At 46.1% G+C, this 22290-nt stretch overlaps 2 protein-coding genes across 6 annotated transcripts in view; one reads left to right on the top strand and one right to left on the bottom strand.

Moving 5' to 3' along the window:
• The window catches only part of SZT2 (SZT2 subunit of KICSTOR complex), a 52720-nt gene extending 41891 nt beyond the window's left edge, over positions 1-10829 (bottom strand). For all 5 annotated transcript variants that reach the window (XM_063165903.1, XM_063165904.1, XM_063165905.1 and 2 more), the window contains exons 1-9: positions 10794-10829; positions 10450-10575; positions 10117-10290; positions 9599-9769; positions 7646-7777; positions 5510-5669; positions 4930-5036; positions 4564-4774; positions 3360-3530 (exon numbers count right to left, since the gene is read on the bottom strand). In XM_063165903.1, coding sequence (XP_063021973.1) covers positions 3360-3530; positions 4564-4774; positions 4930-5036; positions 5510-5669; positions 7646-7777; positions 9599-9769; positions 10117-10290; positions 10450-10575; positions 10794-10823 — 1282 coding nt within the window. In that variant the 5' untranslated portion in view covers positions 10824-10829. The remainder of the gene's footprint in view (positions 1-3359; positions 3531-4563; positions 4775-4929; positions 5037-5509; positions 5670-7645; positions 7778-9598; positions 9770-10116; positions 10291-10449; positions 10576-10793) is intronic.
• Positions 10830-10865: 36 nt separating this feature from the next.
• On the top strand, positions 10866-20487 carry MED8 (mediator complex subunit 8). The gene is made up of 7 exons (XM_063165901.1): positions 10866-10920; positions 13545-13663; positions 14704-14848; positions 15162-15302; positions 15700-15781; positions 16742-16990; positions 20015-20487. Exons 1-7 carry the CDS (start codon positions 10915-10917, stop codon positions 20077-20079), a joined length of 807 nt encoding a protein of 268 aa, XP_063021971.1. The 5' UTR covers positions 10866-10914; the 3' UTR covers positions 20080-20487.
• The last annotated feature ends 1803 nt before the right edge of the window (positions 20488-22290 follow it).

Here is a 22290-nt window from a genome sequence, read left to right as displayed (position 1 = left end):
AAACACAGGCAAAATATTTACTTAGTTTGAAGTTACATCTAGATTAATCTTTAGGGTTTTTTTTTTTTTTTACTGCAAAGCAATATCTTTCTGGTTCCTGAGTTAATAGCAAATAAAATTTTTTCTACTCTGATTTCCTTCACAACGTCCAACTCTGATTTTTTCAGAAAGCTCACTTTGTCTTCCTGATTCCTGTCACTAGAGAACAGCCATTCTCACTGCTCAGCTAGCGCCCAGCCAGTTTTAGTGCTGGACTGATTCACAGAGGAAGATTATGTTTTGAAAACTGTCCTCCAGGCTGTCCTCAACACAAAATGGTCCGTGAGGATTTTTGTTACAGAGGGAGATCCCCCAACAATGTCCCAGAAAGTAAAAGAACTGGGCTCCATTACACACCATGACAACAAAGCTTCTTTCTCCTCCATACCTTCCAATCCTTTCCCCTTCACATGCACTTCTGCATTCCTAAATAACCAAGTTGCCTCCTAAACACCTAAATATTTAAAAATCAAACAGTGGGGTAACCAGAGTACTTATAAATATCACAAACAACCTCTCCAGGCAACTCTGAGCACAAAGCTAGCTTTTTATTCTATTTTGGTTTTGGTAAAGTGAAGGAGAAAACTGACAGTGTCAAAGTCCACAGCTACACTTTTTTCCTCTTGCTTCACAGCCAGCTGGCTCCTTAACAGCCCTTAATTGGCAAGTTTTGGCAATCCAGGTTAATTAACTGTTCTTTGTTATACACTTCTCTGTAGAATGGCTCAGAGAACCCTGATTAGCCAAACATGCTTTTCCTTAGCAAAGGCAGCGCTGAATGTCTAAATGTCTTGAATAATTTCTCAACTCCACTTTAACCTGTTAGTTCAGCAAATTTTTCACCAACTCCCCAGAGCATTTAGCCTTTCCCAAGTATTAAGTAACATTATCTGCTACTAGTTTGAAGGCTGCATAGAAATACACTCCATGTTTTTGAAACCTCTGACATTTCATTTTTAAATTTCTTCTAAAAAACACACATAAATTATTTCTGACTTCAAAGGAAGAAAAAAGTAAAGGAGAATGGAGGTTATTATCATGTGTGCTTATCTTGCTCTTACTCCTCCCTGTACACCTGCCCATAGTTATTCACCACAGAAGGTCACTCTGATCCAGCTGCTCATCTGCTCTTGTAAAAATGGGAGACCAATCCATTTAGCATTCCAAGGAGTAAAAGCCAGCAGGCAAATATCTGGAGGAAAATGCAGGGAGCATGGTAACATGTGGTGATATTTCTAATCCATTCCTCCAGAGTGCAGGAATTCACTGCTTTACAATATCCTGACCCATAGGTTGTAGCTATACCTTTATACAAAAAGATACAACATGAACTTGTCTGACTGCTTTTTGAATGATTCATACCTGGTGAATGCTCTTCCAGCATTTCTATATAGGACTACACAGCCACCAAAAGCACTTCAGCATTGCTGCCAGATTAAAGAGAAAGGCCTTTTATCCAGCCCTGTTCAAGCTGTAAGTGAACTTGTGCACAGAAGAATAAAAGACACAGAGGACAGGAATGGACTTGTCACACTGTTTCACAGACACTCCTAGCCAAGGAGAATGCAATGGATCTCATCTGCCTGGATTTAAGGGAAGTAATCTCATGCCTCACCTACATTAGTGAAAACAACCTGCAGACGTTACCAGAACAGCTGTCTCACCTGGAAAATTTAGCAGAAAATTCCTGAAACTAGAATTACTTTTAGCAGAAAATTCCTGAAACAAGAAACTAGAGAGATTCATGTAAGACCAAATTTAGGAATTATCCCATCTAATATTATTGTTAGCAATCTTCTCCCCAAAAAAGGTGGTTTAGATCCATTCAGTTTGTAAGATGCATCAAGGCAAATAAACTGAAATTGCCAGGCATCACAGAAGAATGGGTATGTGAACTGAGCAAGATAAACTTAGGAGTAATATCATGAGAAGGACAGCACATTTAGGGACTACTAAACAAACAAAACCCAAAAACACCCCCAAGGACTCATCAGCTGAAAGAAAAGGTGTGTGAAAGACTCAGGGATTTCTGCAATACAGTCATGGAGAAAGCCCACGTGATTCCTCATCTATCAGATTTGGCATTTTACTTCAGAAGCAGGGAAATATTAATACTGCTGAACAAGGCATTGATTAAACCACACTTACTACACTCTTATCAACTGTTTTGAGAAATATGAGATCAAACTGAAAAGGAAACAAGGGAAAAAATATAAGAGCTATTAACCTGAATAAACAACACAGCCTGCCCTTACAAAAGAAAGTGAAATATTGGCTTGCTTAATATTAACCTGCCAAAAGGTTACAAGGAGAAAGATGTTGTTAAATATGTTCGTGCAAGTCAGAGAAGGAGGATAAAGTTAATTAAAGATAATAGTCACACAGGTCTAGCTTGGCCTTGGGGAGTTTAGAACGGAAGCTAGAGAAAGAGCAAGGAAGCTCTGGGACAGTCTTCCAACCAGAGAGGGGCAGAGGGGATTTATATGTTTTTCAGGCAGACCACGGTAAATTCACAGAAAACATCACATGGCAAGTTTAGAGTGGTTTTGGAGTTAGATCACAGACTGATTGTCTGATATAAAACACATTCTAGAGTACTAATAAGGTTGCTTTTGGATTTTTTCATCTCCCCTTTAAGTTAAAGTACTATCACTAGTCACAACTGGAGATAGAAATTTAGGTAGGATTTACTGGCACTCCTAAGGATAATCAAACCCCTCAAGGTCCCCAGTCAGCAGCTAGTTCTCACACTCCAGGTGCCATGTCTAGTGAGTCAGGTAAGAGAACAGGATCACTGGAAGGTTTTATGGTCTTCTAGAATTGCTTATGGTCCTGACTAATCTGACATTTTCACGTAACAATATCCTTGTTTTGCCCAATTTCTTCTTTTGGAAGACTGTAGTTTGGAGGCATTAAGTCTGTTGTACCAAAGAGCTCAGCTTCATGTTAGTATTTTGGAGTGCATCTAGCAGAAAACAGAAAGGGATGAAAAAAGGAGAACTAGAGATGAAATCTGAAAAAAACTCTGCAAACCCCACTTCTGTCACTAGTTTCTCTGCACTTGTGGGGAATCATTTCCAAGATACAGAGCATCACTGGCTGTCCCTCCCCAGGCACAACCACAGAGGGTGAGCCTCGCAAGTGCATAACTGCACAATAGTGGGCAGCCCTGCATCAGGCAATTATTCATGGAAACAGAGTTTGGGGAAAATGGCTCCTTCCTCCACAACACCACCACTGCTGAGATGGCAGACCCGGTGCTTTCCTCTCAGCAGGAGAACAGAGTCCCAGCTGTGTCCAGCCCCCAGGGCAGCAGTCACCTTTGGTGATGTTGACCTCCCGGATGCTGTAGCCCTCGCGCAGCCGGACCGAAACGATGCTGACGAGGTCAGCGTGCACCTCCTTCTCCGTGTGCTTCTTCCTCCGCATGGCCAGAGCAGGGTTGCTGCTTGCAGACACCAGGTGCTCATTGAACAGCCTGTGCTGGGACACTGCAAAAGGCAGAGATGGGTTTGTGAGGGAGCAGCTCCCCTGAGCCCCATCCTGTAGGAACAGGTCTCCCCAAGAGCTTCATATAAGCTGCCAGGAACACTTGTTCGCCTGAGGAACAGTACATCCTTCAGGCACCACCTACACCCACTCCTGATTCTGCAATACTCAAACAGGTTCATTAGTGTGGCCAAGAGGCCTGGGAAAGGGACAGGGTGTGGTGTCAGGCACTGCTTCCTCTCGGACAGCATTTGTGACAAGGCACACACTGGAATTAGAAATTCAGCCTAGACAGGCAGAAACTGCACATCTGTCTCAGCAGTCACACAGCAAGCTTTGGGGCTTCACTGATTTCCCTGGAAAATCCTGAGCTCCCAGGTGCTTTTTAAAAGGTATCAGGATGTGGAGCTTAAACCACTAACAGCTGATCTTTTTAAGATTCAACATTTTCAAGTCCCAAGCCAACACTCTTCAAACTTGCCAGTTAATGTGGCTTCTGCTGCCAAGTTACAGAAAGAGCAGATGGCACCAGCATATCACTGGGACATAAAAGGGTGTTTCCATGTCTTACTGGTAACTAAACTAATCTCTCTTGGCACACTCTCAGTCACTAACACTCACAAAATAAGAACAACCAGGAGAGGCACTTGGGACAGTTCTCAGGGGTCTAGTTTTTCAATCCAAACCACCATCTGCAAGCCCTGTTAGGACAAGCTCTCCAGAACATCCCCACCTGAGAGCTAGCCAGTGTGCACAGAAGGGTGGGCAAGAGCTTCCAACCCCCTCCACATCCCAACACAGTGGGCCTAACTGCAGATTGCTGAGCTAGGGGAATGGTGGAAAATAAGACATTTGTTTTCCCTGGTTCACCCAATTCCTGGAACCCAGAGGGGAGGCTGTGTGACCCATTGTGCCCACAGCCTACAGAAGGCATGACAAGGGAGAGTATGAGCATAACCAAGCCTGGAGAGTCACCCCAAAGAGAGGTGCTCTAAGACATCCACCTACTGGAGCAAGAACATGCACATTCCTCACCACAGTAATACTCTGGGTTCAGGGACTCCCCAGTACGCAGAAAGGAGTACAGCAGAAATGCCTTGTGATACACATTCAGATCCAGGCTCAGGGGATCCAGCTCAGGGCATGTGGAGAGGTAAGCACCAAAAGTGGCCATGGCAATGAATTTCATCAGTTCCACATTGGGAACGTGGCCAAAGCTGCAATCATAGGAGTAGACACCGCCCACCTATGGGATGGATAAAGGAGACACCTGAGAGAGAACAGCAGTGCTGAGAACAAAACAGACAGCTGGTCAAGGACCCACACTTCTCCTCTGGAGGTGAATGCCACCACCACCTCTGTCCCTGTGGTACCCACACTGGCAGTCAGCAGCAGACATACCTGCACAAAGGAGCAGGCCACAGTGCCACTGCGCAGCTGGTTCAGTAGAGTCTCACACACAGCCACATCGGGGACACTGGTCACACCATCCGTAATTATTATAATACCTGGAAACAAGGCAGCACCTTAGTGCCATCCTCCATCTCAAACAGCTATCATTGTCCCAGGAAATCCACCAGGCAAAGTTTAGGCAGGGCAAAAGTAGAAGGAAAATTCTGAGGTGATTTAGAGCTTCCAAAGCATTATGGAGCTGGCAAACATCCTGATTAGGTACAGCACAGCACACAGAAAGGGCACAGCTCTTCACAGCCCAGGTTGCCCTGAGCAACAGTCACACCTGTACTGCCTCACAAACTCCCCAACACTGACACACAGCACTTGGCACAGTGTGGTCCTCCCCATTCCCACCACCACAATTTGCCCCCAGAACGCAGAGTAAATGCCTCAGTTGAAATTTCATCCCTAACAAAAAGGTCCATGCACACATCAGCCCTTATAAAATCAACCTCAGCCTATGGCAGGAGGAACAGAACCCTTCACAAACAACCAGGCCAACCTTAACCCCGAGGACGCAGCCAACCTGCGCTGGAGTTGGAGGGCAGCAGCTGCAGGGCCAGGATCCCTTGCCGGACCATGCTGACCAGGCCAACGTCAGCAGTGACCACAGACACACTGGGCTTCCTCCCAGATGACTCCTGCACATCACCAGGGCTCTCTTGGCTCAGGGGGGATAAATCCACCTGGAAAAGTTAAAAAAAAAAAAAAACCAAACAAAACACAAGGCCCCATGGGGCAGATTTCAGCTCAACTCCTCGCCCTTCCAAACACCTTTAGTCTGGCAGTCCCATGGTACTCTGGAGCACTGCAGCAGACTTCATCTGTAGCTTTAACTTCCAGGTGCTCTTAAACTCCTGGTCACTTGGGCCCCTTAGAGCAGCTGGGCAAGGCTGCTTGAAGGTGGAGGGACAGCAGGCTCAGAGCTTTATATAAAGCTGATTTCTAATAGAAGGGGAAATTGGGGTCACTTTGGGGTCACTAAAACTCCTCTGTGGAGCAAAGCAGTTCCCAGTTTAAGAGATGTGAATACCTCCTTCTCCCCCTGTCATTTAGAAGCTGCAGCTATTCAGCATCTACTTAATCGACTATATTCAGTTCAGAAACACTGGAGAGGCAGAGGCAGCTGTGTCTCAGTTGTGAAGCTCTGCAGCAGAGGGGGCAAGGAGCCTCCTAAAGACAAAGTCTGGTGTCTATGCATTTAACTCAAATGGCTCTCATTATGCAGTGTTGATATAAACAAATGCAGGTAAGCTTCTGCACCTTCTATGAAAAATATCCCCTAGGCAAAGCCTGAAATTTGTATAATTACACCAGTGAGAAACCTACTGTATTCATAGTCCCTTAATCCCCACAAGGCTTTGGCATCAACCCTGTAATAAAACATGGCTTTGTTTTTACTGCTAATGCACAGAATGGCTGAGACCCCCACCCCTCTACAAAGCTACAGATGATTGGAGCTGGGAAAATAAAACTTGAACTAAACTTTTGCTATGCACAAATGGGAGCAGCTTGTGCCTGTGAGCAAAAAATATTGACTGTCCATCACTTTAACTTGCCAGATGCCTTAAACTCAGATACTTGTTAACAATGATACAGCAAGTGCAACTTCAAAAGTGAAAAAAGTTTCAGTCCCTGCCCTTCCCCTGGGGCCTCCCACCTCCACCCCACAGCCTGTGGCAGGACTCACCAGTCCCTCTGGCCTGCAAGAGCGTCTCTCTCCCCCATTTGCATGGAAGAAGTTACAGGGTAGTTTACCATGAGAGAAATATGGCATCAAGCAGGAATGCATACAAAGCACTGCAAAAACACCATCTGGACTCACCAGCTGAGTTATTTACTTCCGGCAATCTACTTTCTGTTTCAGGGCCAGCAGTTTTAGCATTGAAACATATAAATTGCAGCTAGAATATGAGATTCCAAGCACTTCAGATATGCAACTGCAATACATCACCAACAGCCTCTTGGTCATCTGATTCTGGGCCTTTTTTCTTTTCCTTTTTGCCTGAACTCTAATAACTAATGTTGACTAAGGACCAAATAACCTCAGCCAGACCAGCAATGACTTTGACTGCAACAAGATCAAAAGCAGCATGGCCAGCAGGTCAGGGGAGGTGATCTTTAAATGTCCCTTCCAACCCACACCATACTAGGACTCTATCATTAATTTGCTGATATATCCATGGCTACTAAGCAACATCTGTCACAGATTTCAAGGAGAACTTGAAAAAACTGGCTGTTTATTCAGCTTCATGGCCAGTTTTCATGGTAACAAAGAAATATTTTCATTCAAGAAATGTAACAGTGCATATTTGCTGCTATTTATAGGTTAGTTACATGGACATAATCACCTCTCCTGCCACCTTCTTCAGAGAGAAAGCACATCCTACCACTTCTCCCATGACCTACAGTCAGACTGTCTTACAGCACATGAACTTTGGGGAAGGCAACCATCCTCACCAGTCCTTCTAAACACTTAATGGTTCTGCTTCCTCAGTGTTCATGTCTCATTGCTGGATCCCACAACATTATCTCACCAAGTCCTTAGCTTTTCCTTCTGTACACCTATGCTGCTTTTCCTCTTGCCACCCCACCTGAGAGGGGTTTCAGAGTGCACATCTCCAGGAAGCCGAGAGAGCCCAGCTATCCCTGCCCTCCTTACCTGTGGTTTGGGCTCATACTGTTGCTGAAGCATCTCTGCCACTTTGTTTTCAAAGGCACAGAGCTGTGTGTAAACTTGGTGCAGAAAGGCCTCACGCTTCGTCTCGTCCAGCTGACAGCCCTGGAACAGTACCTGGCCCAAGGACACACGTCAGGCATCAAGTTAAGGTCTTATAGCACCCAAGATTGTACACAGGAACACAGTTCTGCACAGTGAAGGTCAAACACATCCCTGACAAAGCATGGGTACAGGACAGGCCACTTCTCTCTGTTCCTGCTCAAAAGCACCTGCCTGTGAGCAGTGGTACTTCATGGCAATTAATGTGCATCCCACAGCAGATGCCTATGTGACACTTTGGGGAATCTCCTTCTTGGGCAAGAAACTTCTACTTCATTTGGCTTTCTCCAGGATAATCAGTTATTAGGAGAAGGTGATGTGGGATCACTGTTAAAACACATTAACTGCAGTCTGATGCTTCTAAAGAAAAGTCTGTTTGTTCTAATCTACCTTACCTATAGACTGATCAAATTATCTTCCAAGGGCAACAGCAAATTAAAATAAAGAAAAGAAATAAATTAGAGCAGACATTACAAGAAGACAAGTGATGTGACAGAGTAAGCCTGCCAGCACAGAAACTCCCCAGGGTGACAGGCATGACACCTGTGTTTACAGATGTCACCCTGGTACAGGCAATCCCTGTCCACAACCAGACACAAAGATACAACATGCAGACAGAGACCTCAGCAGATTGGTGGGGTGCTGCATGTTACCCACATCCCTCAGCCTCTTATGGGCAAGATCTCACAGTGACACAGGAGAAAGAAATGATCACCACAGAGAGTCTTTCCTGGATGAGCAATACATACACACATACGCCTTTTCCTCCATAAAAGAAACAGAATTATCCAGTTGTTCCTGGAGATCACAGTTCATGGCCTCATATACAAAGTGGGAATTTAGAGAGGTCCAAAGAAAAATGTAGCAACTTCAGGATGCTCAATATAGTGTAAATAGGGGAAATACTGAGGCATAGCATGATGGTCTGCCGGACTGTTGGATAAGATGAAACATCAATAGCAAATGGAAAAATTCCTGCAGCACTTACTCCAGTAGCACCTCAGAACAGACCAAAGTGATGGCCACACTCCTCAGGTACAACACAAACCTGGCAGAAGGCTTAGGCAGGGAGGGCTGGGGAAGGGGAGGCAGGGAACAAGCACAGACTAACAAGCTCCTCCTGTTACCACACACTTCCCCTGGTGTGGTAGCAAAGGGATGAAATTCACCACCATAAACACATAAGTTATGTGAAAATACTGAAAGGTGGAAGAGATCAAGGATGAACTTCAAAAACAACACTGGCCCCATAAACCAGACTCAAATTTATTAAACAGACCTGACACAAGTAAAATCTCACTGATAAATCTCAATACTGGGGTTGGGTTGGCTGCTCCCCTCAGCAAAAAGAAGCATATTCAGAGCAGTGCAAAAAAACCAAGGTTTGTAGGAAGAGGCAATTATCTCTGAATTAACCACTGCTACAGAGCTGGAATAGGGAGACAAGGTTTTGGTCATACAAGCTCTTCTTGAATGCTTCAAGCTAATTAAAACAGGCAAAAAGAATTACTCAACAGAAATTAAAAACAAAAACAACCCCCAAACAACAAAACAAGAACAACAACAATAAGCACACATTCGACATGAGGCAAATGTTCCCTGTGGCCCAATTTTAAGATCATGCCTGAGGGCAGCATTGTCCAGAGAAACCTCTGCTTCTTGCCCAGGAAGGAGAAGTTGCTCACACACACTGCATCGTGCCAGGCCACATGTTTTAGTGAGACAAGCATGCAGCAGAGCCCAGCTGCCACCTGCCCCATTTCCCTTGTGCTCACAGGACACCTGCAGAGCACAGCGAGCTGCTCACGCTGTGCCAAGGCAGAGCCTGAACTTTACCTGGTGGGACTGCAGGCCAATGATGGAGGAATACACCTGGATGGTGACAAAGATTTCTGGCTGGTAGATAATGTCTGAACCGGGGATACGAAAGGGTCTCAACAATCCCACCAAGCATCGGGAAAGGGCATGAAAAACTTCATCAAAAATTATCTCCCCCGTTGAGTCATCCTACAGAAACAGAGAAAGGGAACAGCTTTTTTCATCTCCTAGGACCTTCAGTCTCACTAGTGGTTGTCCCACAGAGCAGAGCCAACCACAAACATCCTTCTGCAATGGCAGCTGGATTAAAGTGACAACTCCTGTAAACAGCAGTCACACATTATGCATCCAATGGAGAAACAGGACTTGCCATTAAGTTCCCAGCCAAAGGCACAGCATGGCTCCCTCCCAGGAAAAGCAAGACTTCTGCAAAAGTTCAGGCTGACACTGAGAGCAATAAACCTTTTCTCAGCAAACAGAAATGGGTTTCTGTTTTAATGCAGAACACCCCAGACAGAGGCAGTTTCTGCTCTTACCACAATGCCCGTGGAAGGGCTCAGATCGAGCTCTATCACAAATCGGTACTGGCGGGCCAGGAAGGTGACCCGTGTGGAGGGGACGAGGAGGTAGGGCCTGGGCTGGACCGGCTCGTCTGGCTGCCACCCGTTAGGCAGGATGCTGAGAACATCAAGCTCATTTTCTGAATTTACCTGCCAGAACAAGCAAACGGAACATGACAGAACATCAAGCCACACCAAAGGAAGACTCCGTGAAACGAAACGGGCTCGAGTGCCCTGCAGGGTGCAGGTGCTGCCGGGTGGTGCAGCACCAGCGGCGGTGACACCGCGCAGCCCTGAGCACCAACTCACCAGCTCGGGCTCGGGCACGGCCCGGATCACCTGGTGCAGGCGGCTGAGCACCCAGGCGAGCCGCACGTTGCGGGAGATGCGATAGTCCTTCTTCATCAGGAGGAACACGTGCCCGGCCTCCTCCACCTGCGGCGGGAGCACAGCGGCCCAGGTCAGCCCCGGAGCAGCCACGGACAGCGCCCGCGCCGCCGCTCACCCCGGGCTGCTCCGGCCCCGCGCCGCCGGCCCCACTGCTCCCCATGGCGGCCGTGTCCCCTGCGCGCTCGGCTCGGCTCGGCTCGGCTCGGCTCGGCTCGGCTCGGCTCGGCTCGGCTCCCCCAGCCCCGCTCCCGGCCCGCACCCACCTCCCCGTCGGGCCGCTCGGCCGCCGCCATGTCCGCGCGGCCCCGCCCCGGAAGTGCGGCTCTCCCGGGACAACGGGGCGGGACCGCCGCCGCCATCGCCGCCGCCGCTGCTATCGCCGCCATGCAGGTGAGGGCCGGGGGAGCGGGGCCGGGCCGGGCCGGGCCGGGCCGGGCGCACCCGGGGCTGCCGCGAGCGCGTCCCCGAGCAGCCGGTGCGGTGCTCTGCTGTGCACAGCCCCTTGCTGCTGCATGGCCGTGGGTTGAGCGTGTGTGCGGCTGAGCGCCCCGGTCCCGCTTGAATGAAACGCTGTGAATGGGAAAAGAACCGAATTATGAAGTGCTGTGAATTTGTGGCATCCGTGTTGTCCAAAGAAAAGAGCATTGAGGGCAGGTTGACAGGACAAGATACACCTCCTTTGGTTTGTTTGAAAGAGCAGCTGTCTGGCCTCAGACAGATGTTCTGGTTGTCCCGCTGGCAAAGAAAGAGAAAACAGCTTGTCCCTCTATTCCTCGTTTATAGGGCTTGTTACATTGTCTCTCCTTGTTTCAGCCACTTAGTCATACCAGGCTTTTTGCTACTTTTTCACTGTTTGCTTTTTTAAAGTTTTGGTTTGGTTTGTGGTTGTTTTGGTTTTGGTTTTTTTTTTTTTTTTTTTTGGAACTACGACTATTCATCATCCTCGTTCCCTTTATCAGTACATATTCCTACTCTGTTCCTTTGCAGCTGGGAGAACAGAGTGACATGTAGTATTCGAGATGTAAAGGCGGGATGTATTTATGTGGTGACATAATTATGCTTAGTTTCTGTTGCTTTCCTAGTAACTCCTGTGGTCGCCTTTACTTCCTTGACTGCCTTTCCAGGATTGGGCAGATGTTTTCATGGGTTACCCTCAGATAATCCTGAGATCTTATAGAGTTAAAACGTTATCAGCTCAGATAATGTCATTGTGTACAGAAACTCATGGGGTTTTTTTCCCCTTTGTTTTGCCAGCCAGGATTTTTTTTTCTCCTTTGTTTCGCTGCCTGCATTGTTTTACCTTTACCTACTCTGTATTTCACCTTTACCTCTCAGTTGCTCCATATCAGGAGGTCCTTCAGAGCCCCTACCAGAAGCTCTACCTTTACTACCTCGGGCCAATGTAGCATTGCTAACAAACTCCTCAAAGTGTCCTCTTAGGGAGGCACAGCATTCCTTGGAATCGCTGGTCAGTCTCACAGGCTGCTCCTTGCACAGCTTGCATCTGCCTCCAGCTCCTGATGGCTTTGGGAGGAGCCTGGGGAGGGAGGCTTGGAGTGCCCTGCTGCCGTGAGAGTGCTCCTTGAGCAATGGGGTTTCATTCATCCTCCTGAGGCCTTCTTGGATCAGCACGGGCAGGGGGCCAGGGCAATGGCCATGGGTGCCCAGCCTGGCACCTCTGCAGTAAAACACTGGCTGCCAGCCCGGCCTGTAACACAGGCAGTAGTTAACCTCCTTGCACAAACACAGGCACACAAACTGTTGCAGGCACATTTCTTAATTGGACAGGAACTGACTAGTCCCGTCGCAAGATGAAGGAGAGTGCTTTTATCTCTAGGTGGAACAGCCAGCAGCAATCTGTTCGTGAGTCCACTCCATGGACTGGGGATCACATTTTAATAAGGTTTATTCAGCTGTTTGTTTTAAGGTGGTTAAAGTGAAGTGGAGTCCCATCAGTGATTACCGACTTGTCAGAGTACAAATAAAATAGAATAATGTTGTGTTCTCATGGACATGGAAGGTGCTCTCTCCATGAAGCTTACCCTGGGCCAGTGTATTTGAACAGAGCAACAACAAACCCAATAGCAAGCATGCCAACGATGTGAGTCACTCTATCTGCTTCTCCAATCGGTATTCCCTTTCTATTATTTGATTGCTTTGTCCCACCTTCCTCTTGGATTATTGTACAGTTCTCAATTTACACGAGCAGTTCCTTAGGGCTGGGACTTTAATTATATTTTGCACAACACTGTCGCATGAGTAAGTTAGAGTAGATATGAGTTTAGAGGGATTTTGCAAGAGTCAAGGACATGCCTTGATGTCTTCAGCAGCACATCCCCAGTCTTGACACTTTGTCTGTCACCATCCTCCCTCACCCGGAAGGGGATGTCAGTGGGGAAGATTTCTTAAGCAATATAATCCCAGCAAAAGGCAGGAGGTGAGGGGTGTGTGTGGGTACAGTGCCAGTCTGTGTCACGGCAGGGCAGTGCCAGGAGGAGCTGCCAGTTTCCTTGGCAGCTGCAGGTGTCACATGGGCAGAAAGAAAGTAAAGAATTACACAAACTGGAGTTTTCAGTAGTCCACGGTCTGGGTAGTCATTTTACAAAGACTGTTTTGGATTAAGACATCACAGCACCCACAGCTGCTTCAGAAAAGGCTGAGGGAAAGCTTACTTTGATCTGGGTTAGCTTAAGTAGCTTACAAAGGTGTCGTGAGCTAGTTTTGATGACTTTGCCTGATGTGGTGAAAAGCAGGTGTAAATGATTGTGTTTTCAGACACTCATCCAGATCTTTAGCAGGACAGCTGGCCAAGCCTTTGTCTCAGGCACAAGTCTCTTGCCTAAGTAGCCTGACCTAAGGGAAAGGGATCAGTGTGAAATAATGGGATTTTTATCTCCAATGCCTCTGCTTTCTCTGAAAAGGAGGCTGCCTGTAGGAAGATTGGATCATGGATGCATGGGTGTGGATTCACAACTTCTTTGTTCTCTTCCCTTGTCTGCCTTGCCTTTTTTTAGAGAGAGGAGAAGCAGCTGGAGCTGACCCTGGAGGCACTCATCAGTCAGGTGGCCGACCTGAAGAACTCCTTGGTCAGTTTTATCTACAAGCTGGAGAACGAGTATGATCGACTCACATGGTAAAGTGTCTCACTGTTGATCACTGCCAGAGCTCTTCAGACTTGGCTCAAAGGATTAATTAAAAAACATTAGCTTCTTGTCCATAGGTTTCAATTTTCTTTTTACATTTGTGCTGGAGGAACCATTACAGATCTTCCACAAGAAAACCAGTTGAAAACCATTGGCTTCATGCTGTAATTAGAGTCACACTAACACATTTTAATCCAGACATTTGATGGGAACTAGATTTGCATCTGCAGTGAGTAGAAGTTCTCAGATGAAAGACCTTAGAGACCCACATATATTAATTATATAAAACGAGGAATGGTTCTTTCTGCATTTCTTTACCTTTTCTGGCTTTTTGTGGCTCTGATATAAACTGAGCTTTTGTGTTTTGCTGATTCTGCTTTGCTGCAGTTTGAGAGCCTTGCAAGATGGCGTTCTCTTCCTGGAGAATATGGAACATAAAGATGTTATAGATGCAGCTTAATAAACTATATGGCAATCTTAGTGTCTGCCACTGCAGCAAAGCTTCCCAGACAAGTTAACGTTTATAGTTCATGTTGCACAAGGCAGGAGAGCTGATGAATCCAGCACAGAGACTAAGCTGGAGAGAACCTCCTTGAAAAGATTATCAGTTGTTTAGCTTCATTGTTTCTTAGTCTGGATAACCAAGCTACAAATGTCTTCTGCCCTGGCTGTACTGCTTCAGAATGAAATTGTTTCTTAGACCTTGCTCCAGAGTTCCACTGGGAGAGGTGGTGAAAGGAAAGAAGTGCTTCTCTGTGTGTTACTGAAATCCCACACAACTGCTACTTTCAGTGGTACTGCTTGTAATGTCCCTGAGGTATTTGCTCCATTTGAGCCTTTTCCAGTTAGGACTGGGGTTTGTCCACACCTGCATGTTCAGCTTAGGTTTTACTGCTTACTGTCTGGAGCAGACTGATTTGAGGACTAATAGTGTTTTTTCCTTGCTCCTCAGCCACTTGAGTGAAGAAGACAGAAAAGCCCTATGTGGCATGCCCTTTCCATGTTTTATCTTCTTTATTTGCTTTTCCAGGCCTTCAGTTTTGGACAGCTTTGCATTGCTCTCAGGACAGCTGAACACCTTGAATAAAGTCCTAAAGCACGAGAAGACGCCGCTGCTGCGGAACCAGGTGATCATCCCACTGGTGCTGTCTCCAGACCGCGATGAGGAGATCATGGTAAGCATGTCCCCTGAGTATCAGAAAGGGCAGGAAGTACTTCTGTCTGAGAGCTGCTTTGCTGTGGAGTTTTCACCTACAAACACTTGCACTGGATACACTTTACAGGAGGTGTTGCTGTTAATAAATACGTTGTTGTTACTAAACAGGCACAGTGCAAATTCCTAGACAAGTTGTTGAAACTTCCTAAGGCTCCCCAGATCAAGGTTTTCCCTGTAGCCTTGTCCAGCACCATGGCCTGTGCCCTGGTCTGGAGCTGCCTGGTGCTGGGCTGGAGGGAGAGGCTCTGAGTGAGGCTTGTGCCCCATTGCAGAGGCAGACAGAGGGGCGTGTGCCAGTGTTCAGCCATGAAGTGGTGCCCGACCACCTTCGAACTAAGCCCGACCCTGAGGTGGAGGAGCAGGAGAAGCAGCTGATCACAGATGCAGCTCGAATCAGCCCTGATGCAGCTCAGGTAGGTAAAGAAGGGTTTGATACTTCTGCCTCTTACCCCTAGGGCATGAGATGCCTTTTAACTGCTTCCTTCACCCTTCCATTTGACAGTTTTCTTTTTCATCTGTGTCCTTTCCTGTCTGAGATTTCTCCTGCTAACCATAGCTGAGGTTTGGTTTCATCCACAGTTTCACAACGTAGCTCTCTGGCTGTTCACAGGAGGTGCCCTCCAACCAGTCTGAGGTGAAAGGCTGTCCCAACTCCGCAGTGCCCTCCTGCATTAGCACTCTAAGCTCAGCTATCAAAACACTTATATTTGGTTACATGGATCCGGGGAAGGGAAAGCTTGTTCATTTATCTTGCTGATTTGTACTGAATTGGAGGTATCCTGGCATTTTCTGACAGTTTTCATTTTGCAGAAACAGATCCAAAGTCTGAACAAAATGTGCTCAAATTTGCTGGAGAAAATCAGTAAGGAGGAGCGTGAATCTGAAAGTGGAGGTATGTCACTGAGGTGGGAGTGGGGTATGGGGTCTAAGCAGCAAATTTGAGAGATTAGAGGGGGAAAATAGGTATATTGAGAGACTGAAATATGGGAAACACAGTTGAGCAGCACAAATGAAAACATTCCAGAAGATGCAAGATTGGCTGTCCTGGAGCCCCCTAATTTGAGAAGGGAGCGTGTGGGTGCAATGTGAAGGTCACCCCAGCCCTTTGACACATCCACCTTTGAGGAAGTGATAAGTATCTGCCAAGAAAATTTCCCAATCAACTTTAATTAATAAAAATAGCTGTGAAAATGCAGCAGTAGTGAATGAGAAACCCTTTAGCTATGTTCTGAAGGAGTCCCCATGTTGGCAGGCTTTTGTGTGATCCTGTCTAGATAATAGGTGCTTCAGGCTCATGGCCAACCTTTTCTGGTTGTGGTGTTCACTATTCCTGGGAGTGCCACACACTACCCATAAAGGCAGTGGCATTGTTTTTACTCTCATCTTTGACACAGGACCTGAGCACAGATTCTGTCTGCTGTCTGGGAATAACAGTGTAACTGGGCACGTGTGTGGCAAAAAGACTTGCAGACACGACCTTGCTTATGAGCTTCCAAAAGGGGATGTTGCTATTGTTTGTCTGAATCACAGTGTTACCTGCCATAGGATTCAGCATGCAATAGCCTTTAGTGGCAGCTTCTTATGGGCATGGAGGAGTTAGTTCACTCTATCCTCCTTGCACGAGTAGATTATGCCCTGCTCTCAGTGAAAAAGCTCTTGGATCACCAGTGTCCATTGATTTTGCAGCTTCCTTGACCTTGCTGAGACTCCTGTAGGACAGCCTGTAAGAAACTCATCTCTTATTGCACGCACTAAAGTAGCAGAAAAGTAAATTCAGGACCAGCTATGCTACTTCTTAGACCTGATTGCCAAGTCTAAAAATAACTTCCAAACTACCTTCATTTTTTTACAGGTTTACGACAGAACAAGCAGACCTTCAACCCTGCAGACACCAATGCCCTGGTAGCAGCTGTGGCCTTTGGGAAGGGGCTGTCAAACCGCAGACCCCCGGGCTCTGGGGCATCTGTCCAGTCAGGCCAGCCAGGAGCTGGTGCCATCATTGCAGGTGCTTCTGGCATGCAGCAGGTGCCAATGACAGGTGCACCAGCTCAGCAGCAGCCAATGCTGGCAGGAGTGCAGATGGCACCAGCAGGGCAGCCAGGTAAAGTTCCATATCTGAGATCAGTTGAAACCCAGGGACCAGGAAAGACAAATGCAGATGTGGAGATTCCTCCCCAGTCACCTTTTAGATGTGACTAAGTATGAGGTTCCTTTTGGGCCTTAATGATATGAGTCAGGTTATAATAGAGGAGTAATACCTGTTTAAAATTGGCTCAGAGGGTGAGGTGGATCTCAGCCAACCAGCTTCAGCTCCTTAACTCCCACTGCAATACTGTTTTAATAATAGACTTAGTGAACGTAGGATCATGGAGATCTCTCTCAATATGGAGAGAGATCACAGTGTAAGTGTAGTTTTCAGGGATACTGGTGGTTTTCCTGTGAAATTTAAGTTGGGGTAGGTAATAAAGTGGAAAAGTTTGATGGTAATGAGTTATTTAAGGTAAGAAAAGAAAGTTTTCTGTAAAAAGGTAGAAGGATTTCCTATACAAAGTGACTTTGCTTAACAGCAGTAGATGACATTTGCATTGAATATAAAGTGAAATACATAGGCATAGAAATTTGACTACACATCCAGCACCTGGACTCTAACCTAGTTACTTGTATTTGTGAAATACATCTATGATAGAAGAGTTCTGTAAAGACAATAATTGTGTATTCAGCTGGGGCAGAAATGCAAGCCAAATGCTAGGAATGTCTAGAAAAGGAAGAGGGAAACAGAATATCTTTAGGCTATTCTGTAAATCCATTGGGTACCCACATCTGCAATATTATGGGCAGTTCTGATATCTCCTGTGCTAGTGGGCATAGCTTTGGGCTAGGGAGAGGAAACTGGAAGCATATAAAATCCCAAATTATATACAGCAGGCAAATGAGGAATGATTTGCCTCATTTGCAGGAGGCCTCATTTGCCTCCCATGATACAGAAGGATTGGTGAAACTGCACCAATCAAAATGTGGGCTTGTAGATTTAGAATGAAAGGGAGATACTTTTCTGAATGCTAAATAATTACACTGTAGAGCACATTGCCTAGTGTGTGATAGGCAGATAATGTTTATATGAGATGCAAAAAGAAGTAAGTAAATAGACTTCTGGATGAAAAATTAGTCAATATCTAATCCTGAGGATACCAACTCTGATTCCTTGACCCTGAGGCACAATATGATAGAAGCAGAATAGGTATTCTGCATAGAAATCACTGCAGGCTTGCCCTATTCTGGTATTCCTACTTTAAAATCCTCTGCTGTCAGGAATGGGGTTGGCCTGGGGGACCTGCAGGCTAACCCTGTATTGTCAGAATGTTTATGTTAATTGCAGTTTAGGATATCCTATATCCTAATTGATGTTTTCTTGTCTGTATATAATGATTGTTGTTCACATGTGTACTTGAGCAACAGTATTGATCCTGAGTTAAATATGTATTTATGTAAGAGTTAGAAAGTAATTTCCACTGTAATTTGGTAACAAAGAAGACCTCCTGTGATTCCTCCTGAATACCCAGAGATACTGTATCCAGGCTGGGGAGGCAGTCACTTCTGTAGGCCTAGCAGAGAGTGCACCGATAACGAGAGCACTTGTCCAGCCTGCGTGATAGGGAAAGTACCTCTTGATAAGGGCACTATTCTGCTTTTGATAGTGTCCACAGCTGAGCCTGAAAGAATACAAGAACAAAGTACATCTTTACCACAGTTGCCTATTAGGGATTTTAAGCCAGAGTTTGGTTTGATACCATTGGGTCCAGGAGCCATTAATTTTTGCAGTTCCTGTTTGAATTACAGTTTTGACTTCTACAACACCCATGGCAGTATGTCCCACAGCTTTATCACATTTTGCTTCAAATCTTTTTGATGTTTGAATATTTTGCTTGATAATTTTATTGCATTTTTCTTTTTTTACCCATGTTGTGAGAAATGGTGAATAACCATTCCTCAGTTACCTCCTCCATACTAGTTTTCATGTTTTGGAAATCTGTCATGTCTCCTTCCTTTATCTATTTTCAGGTGGTTTTCCCTTTGCTAAGTCCTATTCTCCTTAATATGACTTTGTGTGAAAATTATAACTTGGATCTTCTTTTTCACTCTTACATGCACTTTTTCTGGTTGTTCTCAAGACTGGGAAGACCACAGCCACTCACAGTGTCTCAGATGTGGGTGAACCATACAGTTTGGTTCACTGATGCTTTTGGAGTGATATCTAACAGTATTTGTCTTTGATTTTTAGTATCTATCAGTAACTGTTAGATCTCTATCAGTTACCTGTCCATTCATTGCTGGGAGTGACCCACTATGGATATGTTTGAGAAAGTTTAATTATCTTTATTGGTTTAGGCTTTTGCTTATCAAATCTTTTCTCATCCTGCTGCACTATAACTTTAACTTTCAGAAATTACCCTTTTTTTTCTGGTTCAATTTGAAGACACTGAAGGAGTGTTTTTTTAATATCTCTCTGTGCTGCTCTTTAATCACTATTTATTTTTCAGATCATCTCAGTTTTGTCTAACACTCTACACTTAGTGTAAGCTGCTAGTAAGATGTCTTTGAACACACTCCCATGTGAGATTGCTATCAGCAGAGAGTAATAATGCCCAAGAGGTGGATGTGGTTACAAGAAGTTACGAAATCTGAGAGAGGCTTAGCAATTTATATATACACCCTGACTATAAATAATGCTGCAGGGAAGGGGCTACTGAGACTCTGAAATGGAAGTGGACACAGTCTGGGGTCTTCTGTGTGTGCTGCTGCCAGCAACTTCTGTGAGACTAAGTCCAACACTCTTGCAGGACCCTCCTGACAAAGGGAAAGGCTTCCTGAGGATGAAAAAATAATAGAATTGAAGGGGATAGCAGGAGGACACAGGAATTGTCAAGGAGATTTGTCAGTAGAGAAAGATGCCAATTTGTGGAAGAGATTGATCATGTAGGTCAGAAGCTGAAAGGTTCTGTAGCAAATGAGCCTGGCGTAGAACTGGAAAAGCCCAGACAAGGTAGTTGTGAGTCTTGTGTGCTCCTGAGCAAATGTCCTCTCATATTACTGATTTTGCACTGCTTTTTCTCTTTTCTGTCTGCAGGAAAAATGCCGAGCGGCATAAAAACAAATATAAAATCTGCCTCAATGCATCCGTATCAGAGATGAACTGAGGTGAACCAGACCCGGGGAACAGCAACATTTGTTACTGCTGCAGGCACCCCACCTGGATTCCTTCTAGGACTTCCAAGTCACTTCACATATATCCACACACCATATTTGGGAAGACAGGGTTTATAAGGCCCTTCCCTGTATTTTATTTAGTGCTGGGTGGCTTGTGTGGAGCTGCTGCTGGCCATGTCTCCTGGACACAAGTACTTCTCTGTTCAGCCAGAGCAGAGGACTTTGCTTCTGGTATGGATGCCATCTTCTCCAGGTCTGTTCTGGAGGATCACTACCTTTTCCTGACAGAGAACCTGAAGAGCTGCACAGAGCTCCTTGTTTCTGCTTGTTCACTTGGTATGTTCTTTCTTTACTTGGTCTTGTTTAATAAAGACCTTGTTATGCTCGCTGTAAGACACTGTGTCCATCTCTTGGCTCATAAGGACTCTTATTTCCCTTTGGGTAAGGCTACAGAGCAGCACCAGTCTAAATCACACTGAAAATGTTGGAGGCCAACTGCTGGAGCTGCAGGTCTGTGTGTAAAGGGGTGTAGCAGAGTGAGTCAGCAGGGTACAGACATAAGCAGCAAACATCTTGTGCATCAAAAACCAATTATGGCTCTACTCCAGAAAGCAAAATACTGGGAAGGACTATTTCAAGGCCCACAGCAAGAAGACGGCACTTGAGGAACAGAAGCACAGAGCTTTTGTATTCTGATGCTGCAGCAAATCCCAGCTGGATCTGATTTCACTTCTGTGCTTCTCTGCTTCTGTTTTCTATAAAGTGTATTAGCTGCTTCAGGAGTAATTTATCACTTCAGAAAGGTACTTCAATGTGAGCAGGACTGTGACACTTCTGCATGGGCCAGGTTGTGAAGTCTGGCCCATTTCTCTTAGGAACTGAGCACTGTGAAGCCATCCCTGTTCTACTTTATGCCCTTGAGCTGTAACATAATCTGCCTAATGAGAGATTCCCGTGAGACAAAAGGGTGGGGACACATGCCCGTGGAGCCTGTCAGTACATACAGCACTATCCTAAAGGACAAATGTCCTGCCCATGGTTGCTCTTGCATGGACTTCCTTCTGACTTGTGTTGAAAGCCAGCAGTGTGTTTTACTCAATAGCATCTGTCAGCAATCTTCGGGTGAGGAAATCTCCACTCAGCAGATACAGCCTGCAGCTGCTCCTGCACTGCTTGCCTGTGAGCTAATCAGATCCAGCTTATTTGTGGAGGCTGTGAGCTGTTCTCCCAAAACAAAACCGTCCACAAAGCTGTGACTAGGGCAGTTATTGACCCATTTTGACATGCTGGCCCTTGAAAAGTACTGAGCTGGGAAGTAGAAAGTTGAGCTGGAAGCACAAACAGCTTATACAATAGCAAAGCTGCTCCACTACAAATGAGTCTGTCTGCAGTGACAGCATCCCAGCCAGACTGGTGCAATTGCTTTTTGCTCCTAATGAATGTGGAGGTCCTGGCTCTCTAGGATGCCACTGACTACAGCAGGGAACTGGTGTGGAGGCAAGTTACTGGTTCCAGTGTGAGTGGTTTGTGCAAAACCAAGCCTGGCAGCCGGGGAATCGGAGCCTGCAGGGCTATTCCTGTGGCGTGCTGAGAACCATGGGGATGGCTGTTCCCTGCTCTGTCTCATGTCCTTGCTTTGGTTGGAAAGGAAGGCAGAACACTGTATGTGTCAGATCCTTGGCACTCATCATTCATGGAGCCTCAGCTCTAGGATTCTGCTTTGCTTCATCCCCTCAGAGTGGCTTCCTTATAAAGCTAAAATGCCTCGGTGCCAGAGCGCAGGGCCAGCAGCTGCCTGGAGCGATTCGGGCAGCCCGGGACACAGGCAGGGCACGGCTGCCTGCTGCCCACGCCAGCCTGAGTAACACGCCTCCCAAACCGCCTCCAGTGGGGCAGGCCAGACCTTTCACACAATTGGACTGCAGGGAGGGAAGCACAGGCAGGTTTTTTTCCATAGATTATAAAGCAGGGAGGCTGGCCAGGCTCCCAGGCTCCCAGCGTAACTTCCTGCATGACACAGGCTGCCTCGAATTAGTTCTTGTGTAAATTAGAGCACTGTTGTTAGGAAAACAGTTGATTTTAAACTGGTGTGTCCCTGCTACAGTGGCTGGTAGGTTGTTCTAGAAACTGTTTTCCTTGTTTCACCTTCGACTGAAGCTGCATTTCTTTAATTCCCTTCAAGTCAGTGGATTTTCT

Source organism: Melospiza melodia, chromosome 11 (assembly GCF_035770615.1).
Source record: "Melospiza melodia melodia isolate bMelMel2 chromosome 11, bMelMel2.pri, whole genome shotgun sequence".
In the NCBI taxonomy this organism is placed as follows: Eukaryota; Metazoa; Chordata; class Aves; order Passeriformes; family Passerellidae; genus Melospiza; species Melospiza melodia.
Note: the sequence above shows the minus strand (reverse complement) of the source record. Positions and strands in the feature narration are given on the sequence as shown.

What these genes read in the sequence shown, in the direction of transcription:
- MED8 (XM_063165901.1), top strand. An exon ending in TCAGCCCTGATGCAGCTCAG is followed by an intron (nt 15,303 to 15,699) that starts GTAGGTAAAGAA and finishes TTCATTTTGCAG; the next exon opens with AAACAGATCCAAAGTCTGAA. An exon ending in GGCACCAGCAGGGCAGCCAG is followed by an intron (nt 16,991 to 20,014) that starts GTAAAGTTCCAT and finishes TTCTGTCTGCAG; the next exon opens with GAAAAATGCCGAGCGGCATA.